Below are 10694 nucleotides of genomic sequence, written 5' to 3'. Positions count from 1 at the left end.
GGCACCAGGCAAGTTCCCTAATCGTAACTCAGAGCAAGGACCAAGCCCCACGCACTGACTGAGTCAACAGAATGGGATAGAAGATGTAAACAGCCTGGTCCTTGAGGGGGTCATCACTGGGGTATCAGACCCCTTGTCTGCTTTCCAGCAGAGGAGACTCAGAGAGTGCCAGAAGCCCCGGAGCCCCTTCCTCAGCCCTCACACCCCCAGCCTGGCTGCACAGGAAGTCACAGTTTCCCCGCTCCTCAAAGTCAAGCCACACAGGCCCTTTCAATGTTATGGATTTTACTGCTAATCACTACCAAAATCTAGAGATGTCCGTTCAGTAAACTGTCCAGTGGGTGCTCTGGGGGAACCACTGGGCATGATGCTAGGGGAACAGACAGGGACACAGGGTCACACAGAGGTGATGAGCCCCCCCCCTGAATTTGGCAGTCCCAGGTAGGGAGAGTGGGGTGGGGAGAGCAGAGGGTCCTGCAGCAGAACAGAGGGGCCCCCAGCCTGAGAGGGGCTCCAAGCATTTCCTAGAAGAGTCACCAGAGGACAAGCAGGAATTCACTAAACAAAAGGTGTTCCAGGCAAAGGAGCAGAAGGTACAAAAGTCTGCAGGGAAGAGAAGGTTCTAGAAATCCCAGACACTCGCAAAGGTCTCTTAGTGTCTTTCCTAGAGCAAGGGAGGCAGTGTGCCCAAGGGTCAGGCCAGTCCGGCGGGTGGAGGGTGAGGGAGGTGCTGGGACTGCCCAGGTTCACACTCCAGCTCCAGTCCGGACGCCGGCAGGTTACGCCAGCATCCTGGCCTTTGGTTTCAGGCAGCAAGAATAATGTTCACCACAAAGGGTGGGCTCTGTGAGCACTGATTTCTCCTATTTGTCCCTGAAATATGAGAGCTGCCACTGCCTGGACCAAGCAGGGCAGAAGCCCAGTTAAGGACAGGTGCAGGGACAAGCTTGCTCCTGGGCCCTGGGCAGCAGCTGAGCCACTTGGGCCTCACTCCGCTGCTGGGCCTTGAGGGCCTTTTGGCCCCAGCATGGCAAGTGCAGTGAGCTTCACCTGAACCTTCCTTTCCACAGTCAGCCTCGCGGTGGCCTCCGCCTCTGTCAGTCTCGTGCCCTGGGCTGAGATCCTGATGGTGTCTGCTCGCGCCCAGAGCCCACTTCAGCTGACACTGAATCTAGGGCATCCCCCCAGCTAGAACCCCCACCCCGCACCCACACACATCAATCCACCAGGAAGGCCTGTGCGTGAGCTCCCACACCGTGAACAGGTGCATGCCCACACTCACACGTACACACAGGTGCACGTGCGGCAGGTCCTGTCACACAAAGCCACCCTCTCTGCTTGGCCCACCTCTCTGTGTCACCCCTCTCCATCACCCAGCTCATCCTTCTCCCGTCTTCCCAGCCCTGTCCCCCAGGGCACACTGAATTTACAGGGGCCCCTCCCTGGTCACACCCTCTGGGAAGGGAGCCAGGGCCCAGGTGCAGAACCACCAGGAACTTCTCTCCTTCCCGCTCTGGGCAGAGTGCACCCTCCTGGCAGCTCAGAGACCGGGGTCTCCTCCCAACACCTTCCCAATCCTGGGCATGGGCAGCAATGCCTTTGTCTTCAAAGTGAGGTTAACAAACCCGCCTCAAAGGGTCAGACGGTGTGGGATTAAGCGGCCCCGGAGGCCTTAGGCAGCACCATTGCCCCCTGGCAGAGCCGGCCGCTCCCCGTCGGCTCCTCCTGCTGGCCCACAGCTGCCCTGCCACGGCCACTGCATGACTGCTCCTCTGAGAGGCTGCGTGCCCTCAGGAGACCAGCAGCGTGTGCACACGCACACATGTACACACACGCGCGTGCATACACGGCCACCACCCTTCACTGGCCCCAGAAGAGCTCTTCTGACTTTTTCCCCCAATAACAGGAATGAGCCACCCTGAAACTTCCACCTTCTTCAGGCAGCTCAGGGATCACAGGTGACCAAGTGATGGAGGTGATCACAGTGAGGCCCGTCTGCAGCCAGATACCAGGGGAGCTCTGGTCAGTGCTGAGAAAACCAGCGTGCCCAGAGCTGGTTTGCTGTGGGGGCCCAATTACATAGGGTCCATGTGAGTCTGGGTTAAGGTCAAGATAAGGCCAAGTTAGGGGCTTAGCCAAATACAGTCCCAGGTTAAAGTCAGTACAGGCTGGGTTCATGGACTGTGTAGGGGACAAGAGTATGGCTAGATCAGTGGTCAGCATGGGGCCAGCTTCCGAGGCCAGTGTGGCACCCAGCAAGGCATCATGACCCTGGGGGCCAGACCCCAGGCCTGGGATCCCATTAGGACAACCTCTATATTCAGAACAGTCAGGTGGCTCTTTGCTCTCCCAAATCCAGGACCACATGGAAGTAGGGCCCACCGGAGGCAAGAAGCCCTGAAGGTGAGTCGTGTCAGGCCCCAGGGAGCAGCCCCCCCACTGCAACACCCCCACGTCCAGACGTTGGAGCTGCCCCTGCAGGCCCTGTGCACACAGAAAGACCGGCCCAGATTGTTGCAGAGAGGCCAGTGCACAGGTACACTGCGGCTGTGACCGTGGGGTGCAGCTTGCTGATGGCTGCACCCTCCCAGCACCACTGGAGTCTCCTCAGGATAATTATTTATTATTCATAGTCATCAGCATCTTCATTAATTATTCATATGATCCTTAATTATTATCCTTAACAATAAGAGCAGTAAATAGCAGAAAAGTCCTTGAGGTGCCTAAGGCCCAGGGCCGGGTGCCTCCGGGCAGTTAGACCAGCTACTGCCCCCAGGGCAGTGGGGGGACCACAGACCCCCATCCACTGCCCCGCCCTGCCCCTGCCCCTCCCACTGGGGCTCAGGGGACCGCAGGAGGAGATGGTCCCAAGGGCTGGGGGAGGAGCTGTGCCTTCCTGTTCCTCTCCCCTCCGCGGCCAGGGCCTCCTGGGCAGGGCCTCCACGGGGAGGGGCCCAGACAGTGCGCTGAACCCTGGGTGAGCCATGTGTCCACACTGGGCAGCCCCACTAACTTCCTGGGTCTGAGCCGTGTCTGTGCAGGGGCTGGGAGGTGAGGGCCCCCAGCTGGCCCGGCAGGGAGAGGCGTCGAGCGGGGCCATCTTGGGGTAGCTCCTCGCACGCCATAAACTGGGAAACCTGCAAAAGAAATGGAGTGAGAAGCCAGGAGTGGAGGATGGGGGGAAGGTCAGAGGACAGAGAGGGTCAGGAGGGAGGCCGACAGAAGAGGGCAGGAGGGGATAAGGAGATGGGCCAAGGCAGACAGAGCAGGACTCCGACCACAAAGGGGAGGCCCAAGGTTGGAAGGAGAGAAATGCACTCTCAAGGGCAAGAGCCAAACCCAGCAGCTTGGGGCCTCGGGAGCTTCCACCTGCCACAGGGGAGAGCCAAGGCCGTAGCTGCTTCCTTCCCCAGGGAACGTGGCAGCTGAATTCAAAACCAACCCAGAATAAGGGACCCTGAGCTGGGACAGAAGCTGGATGGAAAGAGAAACAATGTTCCTTCCTCCAATCTAGAAAGAACTCAGGGACCCAAAAACAGAGGCAGGCTGGCGGCCAGGCCTCGGAAGGCCAGGGAGAGTGCCAGGGCAGGCGGGAGGGGGTTTGTGGGTGCTGACGAGTCTGCTGTGAGATCTCTGCGGGGGCGGCTGTGAAGGGAGACTGGCACATTTGCTGACGTGGGCTCTGGTGTCTGCAAACAGGAGCAGGCAGCATATGGGAGGGGGGAGCAGATGCCAGAGGAAGTGGGGATCAGAGCCCAGGCCACCTCTGGTAGCCAGAGGAGCCCCTTCTAGGGGCCCAGACACAGCTCTCCTGTCAGGAGGCCACTCAGGAGAGGACAAAGGACAACAGAAGCCCATCTCTGGCAAGAGAGGAGAGATGCCGGCCAGGAGTGCTACCCTGGGGCTTAGCCAAAGCCTTGAGGACAACCCTGCAAAGGGCCCAGCATGAGAGCCACTGGTTGGCAGTAGAGCCAGACCCAGGGGGTGCCAGTCACTGCAGGGACCTGGGATCCTGTCCCAAGGGGACCCCGGCATACAAACCCACCACCAGGCCTTGGGCTCAACAGTCCCCTCTACTTGTAGCCATGACACAGGCACCATGAGTAGATCTGGCCATGCAGGTGACACTGGGGGAGCACATGTCACTCAACTGGCTGATTTCCTTGGCCCAGCTGTCTAGGGGCTTGGTTTGAGGGCTCTCCTGCCTTGCTCTGTCCTCACAGCTCCTGGAGCACAGCCTGGGAGGAGGGCAGGAACAGGGTGGGAGGAGCCTGGGGCCCAAGGCCGAGCAGAAAGGGTAGCAAAGCAGGTCTGGGAGGGAATCAGGGTAGAAAAGACAGGGCTAGAATGCTCAGAACTTACCTGAGAAAGCGAGTCCAGGGTGAGGGTGGGGATGGGGCTGACGGGCAGCAGAGGGGAGGTGGAGGTAGGGCCAGGCCCCGGGGTGGTCACAGCACTGTAGGCAGGTGGGACCAGCGTCATCTGCCTCTGCAGCAGCTGCAGAACGGTGGCCATGTCTGCACTCAGCCGGGTCTCCAGCCTGGGGCAAGAAGGAGGAGGATGCTCTGGGTCTCCAGGAGATGGAGACACGAGTAACTGTGACTTCGGGACCACCCTATGGACAGCCAGCTGGTCAACCCCAGGCTCACTCTTCATTCTAGGTGTGGCAGCCCCTGGTTCAGCTCTGAATGCAAGAAGACGGTCAAGCTACTGGACACTCAGACAGGACTGGACAGAGCGGACACCCCTGCACCCTGCAACACTGCCAGAAACCCACAGGTCACAGAGCAGTACTCCCACGCCCAACACCTACTAGACCGTCCCCCTTGACACACACAGCTGGGCCTAAGCTGGATCCCAGGGACCACCCTCACCTGTTGAGCTGCCTCTGGAGGGCATCCAGCCTGCTCTCCATGTCGCCCCGGGACCGCCGGCCCGGGCTGGAAAGAGGGATGTTGAGGAGGCTGGGGGCGGGGGCGGGGCAGCGAGGCAGCTCCTGGTACTGGCGGCCCCGGCTGTCCCCCCAAAAGCTGAAGATGTTGGACACTCCTGAGAAGGCGCCTGGAGCCAGAAAACTGGGTTGAGATGGGGACAGATGCCATTTCCCGCCCACCCGGGCAGCCCTGGCCCTACCTGACAGGGGGTTACAAGTGTCACTGCTCTTCTCTCCGTCCTCAGTCAGGGGGTCCCCACCCGGCAGCTCTCCGGGGGGCCTGGGGCTGGAGAAGGGCACCAGGCGGAGGGGGCTGGAGCTGCGGCCTGGGCCCTCATCCTCACTGCTCTCAGGGCTGGAGGGGCCGCTGGACAGGCTCTCCCCCCATGGCCCCACCTGCCGGCCCCGGCCACTCGGCCCTGCCCCCGCCCGGCTGGGCCCCAAGGCTGACACCTCCCCTGGCTGTTCCGGGTCTGTGGGAAACAGAGAATGAGCCTCAGAGGGGCAGGAGGCACGGAAGGGAGGAGGATGGAGCAGAGGGAAGAGGAGGAAAGGGCCCGGGTCAGGGGGATGGGAGCAGCCCTGGGAAAGGACCGCACAGGACCCCCTGGTTTGTCCCAGGTGGTTTCTTCTGCTCTCTTTCCCCACTTTCAAGAGGACTGAGAACTCCCAGTGCAGGACCAGGTCATCTCTGACCTCTGGTTGCACAAGCACGGGCCACGGCACTGCTGGGCGGGGCTCTTGGGACCCCGTACCCTCAAACCCCGTTCTGGCCTCCTCGCCCTCCTTTGCCCTGTCTTTTCTCCCATCATCAGTTCAAGGCAGCGCCCACCAAGACGCCAGTCCTGGAGGACCAAGCAAACTTAGGCACGCCCCTGCCCTGGAGGGTGGAAGAGGGCTTCCTGGAGGAGGTGACAGTTCAAATGGGCTTGAAGGGATGGGCAGCCTTTGGAGAGCTGGGGTGAGTAGTGGGAAACACTGAAGGTGGGGCACGAGGTCTGTGGAGCCTGTGTGGAGCAGACCGGCCCGCCCACCGCGCTCCGCCCTCCTCCCTGCCTCCCCTAGGCCGCGCCCCCCGCCCTCCTCCCGGCTCACCTGCACCCCGCCCCCTCCGCTCCCCCGCCTCACCCTTGTCCGTGCGCCTGCGGAAGGACAGCTTGCGCTTGCGCTGCCGGCTGAAGCCGCCCTCCAGCTCTGCACTGCCGGGAGAGCCAGGGATCATATTGGTCTGGAACCGAAAGCGGTGTCAGGGCCTTTGCGCGCCCTCCCACCCTGCCCGGTCCCGCCCAAACCCCCTCATTAACAGAAAAGGTGGGGCTGGGAGTGCCGGCTCTGGGGGATTGACTTCTGTCCCAGGACCAGGGCTGAGACTGGTATTTTTCACAACCTGATCTGACCCAGCTACCGTTTGACAGGCAGGGAAACAAGGCCAGAGAAGGTCACACAGGGAAGGGGCAGCCACCCAGCATGCAGCCTGCCGCGCCGCCCACTTACATCTCGCAGATTGAAGGTGATCTCCAGGCTGGACCAGAAGTGGTCGGAGAACTCGGGGTACATGTCCAGCACCTCCAGCAGGTCGTCCCGGTGGATCTTGTGCAGGTCACAGTAGGTGAGGGCCCGCACATCCCCGTTGGACTTCCCAGGCCTTGCATACAGGTTCAGAGGCTCTCCGAAGATGTCATTCTTCCCTGGAGGCCACCAAGAGGGGGGCTCAGCCCCTGGGGTGGCAGCAGAGGCAGCAGGCACCTGTCTTCTGGGCATTCTCACCCTGGGCCAGGCACCTCCCCTCAGTCTGGTCAGCAGCCTCCAGAGCCAAGGAAGCATCAGCCAGCCCCATCCTCCCGAGGCTCCCAAAGGCAGGACATGTGCAGAGCCCCAGGGGTAAAGGGCCAGGAACCTTGTGCCTCCCAGCTACTGGGCCAGCCAGCAGCTCCAGCCCAGATGCCGGGATCTGCCCACGGCCCTGGCTTCCTTGGGTTCCAACTCTACTTGTACTCCCCAAAGCCCGTGTTCCAAACACCCTCCTGGCCAATTCCTACCCCCTCATTAACTGTTCTTCAAACTACAGATCATAACACAGTAGTGACTCAAGACCAGCATTTTGTTTACTGAAAGAAAATACGGCAGCACAGCTACAGCACAGCACAGAACAGAAACCGCCAGAACGCAGTACGGCAGCCGGCGTCCGACAAAACTTTGGTTTTAGTTGTGTTTGGGGGCGTTTGTGGCATGAGTGTGTGTTTATGCTGAACTGAGAAGTTAAAATCTAAAAAGGCCCACCGTGACACATCTGCCCTGAGGTGTCCAGGGCCAAGGGAAGGACAGGCAGAGGGCAGGAAGTCCCCAGTGCCCAGGCACACGTGCCCACGTGCACAGGGAGTGGGGAAAGCAAGGGGTGGGAGGGGAAGAGGGGCAGGACTCCCTCGGCTTGGGAGGCGAGGGCTTGGCTGTATTGCCTGAGGCTGCAGGGAACCACGTGGCCCTTGGTAAAATCAGATGCATAGCCTGTCTCCACTGCCCACCTTGGAGCATCTGGATTTGGTCCTGTTTTAAGGAGCAAGAGTGTCACTGCCTATGAAGAGACCCCAAATGGAAGGCCCCAGAATTCAGCAGCCCACCCCATGCGGGGCTCCTCTCTGCCACGCCCCTGGAGAGCCTGAGTTTAAGTGAATTAAAGGAGCTCAAGGTCCCAGTGGGTAGTCCCCAGTCCACAGCCCCCAGGGCTATGTCCTTCCAGGGCTCGGACCTCTCCAGGCCTCAGCAGGCAGTTCAGGCCCAGCTCCCGGTCCCCGCCATACCCAGGATGGCCACCACAACATCGCCCCGCAGGATCTCGATGGAGCCCCGGGAGATGAAGTAGAGGGCAGTGAGCAGGTCCCCAGCGTGCACCAACGTGTCCCCTGGTGGCGCGTGCGTCGTCTTGAACTTCATGGCCAGGGCCCGCAGGCAGCCCTTGGTGGCCCCTCGGAAGGGCTTACAGTGCTGCAGCAGCGAGCGGTTCAGGTGCAGGCAGATGTCGGCCTGCAGGCACTCGGGGAAGCCCTTCAGCACCTGGGGGAGGGGGGCTGGCTCAGCATGTCCTCTTCTGGGACCCTACGCCCACCCCCCACCCAGATGTCCTGCAGGAAGCACCAGAGCATCCAGCATGGGGCCAGGGACCTGGGTGCCCATTCCAGCTCCACCCGTCCCACCCCTTCTAGCTGTGTAGCCCTGGGGATGACGCCTCACTGCTCTAACCACCAGGTTCTTATGTGTGAGGTGTGGAGACCAGCTCCTGCCTGGGGCTCTTGTAAGGATTAAACATGATCACCTAGAGCCTGGTCTGGCCCCCGCCCCAAAGTGAGAGCTCTCCCCGTCAACAAGCTCACAGGCAAAAGGTGGGTGACGTACCTCTCAGGGTCCTCCCCAGTGCTAACTGGGACCTCCTGAACATGGAGTGTGACTCTGGTGGGCTGATCCATGCTCACTGCACCAAGAGGAGTCCCCACGGTCACCCTGCTCCCTCCAGTCCCCACCAGCCCGTGGCCAAGTGCAGTGGCCTCACCGCGTTCATGTCGATGCCATTGGTGTAGGACCAGGCATGCTGGAAATACTCCTCAAGGCGCTGGCGCAGTGGGTTGGGGATCTGGTGGAAGCGGATGAACTCCCGCACACGGAGCATCTGCGTGTGGTAGCGGGCCGTGCCCGAGTACAGCCGCTGGATGATGGCCGACACATTGCCGAAGATGCTGGCATACATGAGGGCTGGGAGCAGGGTGAGTGGGGCCATCAGTATCTGAAGGACCCCATCCGCCCTTGCCCCGAGTCAGGGACACATGCAGTCATGTCTCAGTGTGAGCACACACTCGTGATGCACACACACAGACGCCCAGGCACACCCGCCCCTCCGCTCTGCCTTGTGCCTCTACCCTGGCGTCCCAGCACCCAAATGTGCCATGATGGAGGTCCCTGGGACTTAGAGACCCCACTCTGGCTCATCTAGCACCCTCCCTCTCCTCTGTCCTGGGCTCTTCCTGGACCCTGGACTGCTGGCTTTTCCTACCCCCGGCCCCGGGGGCACTCACAGCCGATAAGCATGACACAGATGGAGAAGATCTTCTCGGAGTTGGTGTTGGGTGAGACATTGCCAAAGCCCACGCTGGTGAGGCTGCTGAAGGTGAAGTAGAGGGCGGTGACGTACTTGTCCTTGATGGAGGGGCCGCCCAGGCCGCTGCTGTTGTAGGGCTTGCCGATCTGGTCGCCCAGGTTGTGCAGCCAGCCGATGCGGGAGTCCATGTGCGGCTGCTCCATGTTGCCAATGGCATACCAGATGCAGGCCAGCCAGTGCGCGATGAGTGCGAAGGTGCACATGAGCAGGAAGAGCACGGCCGCCCCGTACTCCGAGTAGCGGTCCAGCTTCCGCGCCACGCGCACCAGCCGCAGCAGCCGCGCCGTCTTCAGCAGCCCGATCAGCTGGAAGCGGGTGGGATATTCAGTGTTGGGGGCAAATGAGGAGTCGGGGCTCTGCAGCCCTCGGGGCCGGTGGCAGGGGGCATCGGAGGTGAGATCTCCAAAGACTTCCTCCCAGAACCTCTTCATAATAGAAGCACCTCCCAGGCGATGGGCCCAGCACAGAGTCACATTAATCTTCGTGCTAGCTCTGTGACAAAGGGTTCACGGTCCCCATGATGAGAATGAGGAAATGGGCTCAGAAAGGTGCACCCACCCTAAGATGCCTGGCCAGAGGACCCACTAGCTTCCGGGACACTTTCATGTGACTCAGAAGCCAGTGGCCACTTTGGACAGACACATTAGGAAAAGGGGAGCTACTCTGGGCCTCTAAAACCAGGGAGAAGCTCGTATGGAAAGAAGAGCAGGCCCAGGTTAGCTAGGGCACCTGCTGTGGGTCTGTGGCCCTCCTTCTCTCACAACCCCCTCGGCCCCACCACCTCCCACCTGCTTCCCTCCTTTCTCCCCTGCGTCCTTGCCAACCTACCTCCTCAGAGCCAGAGCCGAAGATAAGTAAGTCAAAGGGGATGGCAGCCACCATGTCGATGAGGAACCAGCCCTTGAAGTAGTGGACAGCAATGCGGCCAGGGTGGCTGACCACCTCCTCATTGGCGTTGACGTAGGTGGTGCGGAAGTTGATGAGGATGTCCACGATGAACATGATGTCCACGATGAGGTCCACCACAGCCAGCGGCTGGCAGGCATAGCCACAGTCGGGGCCTGCGGAGCCCTCTTCGGTCTCCTTCAGCAGGAAGGCAGCCGAGTAGGGGGTGAAAACGGCCGTGTAGATGACCAGCAGCAGGATGAGCCAGTCCCACACGGCCTTGAAGGGGCTGTAGTGCAGGATGGTCCAGCGGTGAATGCGCGGCGCCTGCAGCTTGTACTCCGGCAGCACGTCGGCCCCCAGGGACAGGACCTGAACGGGCAGGGAAGGTGGAGGCAAGCGCATGATGTCCAGCTGGGGTCCCAGCAAAGGAGAACAGGCCACAGACCATCCAGGGTAGAAGCAGGTGACATCTCTGCTGGGCCCTCCAGAGAAGAGGCCAAGTAGTGTCGGGGGCGGGCCTACACTCAGCCAAGTGGCCACAGCCACTGACCACCCCTCGACTTGGGCACTACAGTTCCCCATGCTGCACAGGACCTCCTGGCCAGCCACCTGAGTCCAGGGCACCTCACAGTAACACCCACAAGTACTGTCCCCCACCAGCAATGCAGACCCACAACTGAGGATATAACTCCCACCATGAGATCTTGCCCGCCCCCTCACCCAAGA

The 10694-nt window shown here is 60.9% G+C and overlaps 1 protein-coding gene across 3 annotated transcripts in view; it reads right to left on the bottom strand.

Annotated features, from left to right (window-relative positions):
* Nucleotides 1–2602: 2602 nt before the first annotated feature.
* The window catches only part of KCNH2 (potassium voltage-gated channel subfamily H member 2), a 32853-nt gene continuing 24761 nt past the window's right edge, over nucleotides 2603–10694 (bottom strand). The window contains exons 6-15 of one of the 3 annotated variants that reach the window (XM_064487208.1): nucleotides 9909–10337; nucleotides 8998–9385; nucleotides 8478–8677; nucleotides 7732–7984; nucleotides 6428–6621; nucleotides 6062–6161; nucleotides 5134–5406; nucleotides 4875–5061; nucleotides 4363–4540; nucleotides 2603–3137 (exon numbers count right to left, since the gene is read on the bottom strand). In XM_064487208.1, coding sequence (XP_064343278.1) covers nucleotides 3009–3137; nucleotides 4363–4540; nucleotides 4875–5061; nucleotides 5134–5406; nucleotides 6062–6161; nucleotides 6428–6621; nucleotides 7732–7984; nucleotides 8478–8677; nucleotides 8998–9385; nucleotides 9909–10337 — 2331 coding nt within the window. In that variant the 3' untranslated portion in view covers nucleotides 2603–3008. Of the gene's footprint in view, nucleotides 3138–4362; nucleotides 4541–4874; nucleotides 5062–5133; nucleotides 5407–6061; nucleotides 6162–6427; nucleotides 6622–7731; nucleotides 7985–8477; nucleotides 8678–8997; nucleotides 9386–9908; nucleotides 10338–10694 lie in introns of those variants that run through there. The other 2 variants (XM_031455677.2, XM_064487209.1) reach the window with 2 other exon arrangements.

The sequence above is a fragment of the Camelus dromedarius genome, chromosome 7, assembly GCF_036321535.1.
Source record: "Camelus dromedarius isolate mCamDro1 chromosome 7, mCamDro1.pat, whole genome shotgun sequence".
In the NCBI taxonomy this organism is placed as follows: Eukaryota; Metazoa; Chordata; class Mammalia; order Artiodactyla; family Camelidae; genus Camelus; species Camelus dromedarius.
The sequence above is the reverse complement of the archived record's forward strand: the minus strand, read 5'-3'. Positions and strand labels throughout refer to the sequence as shown.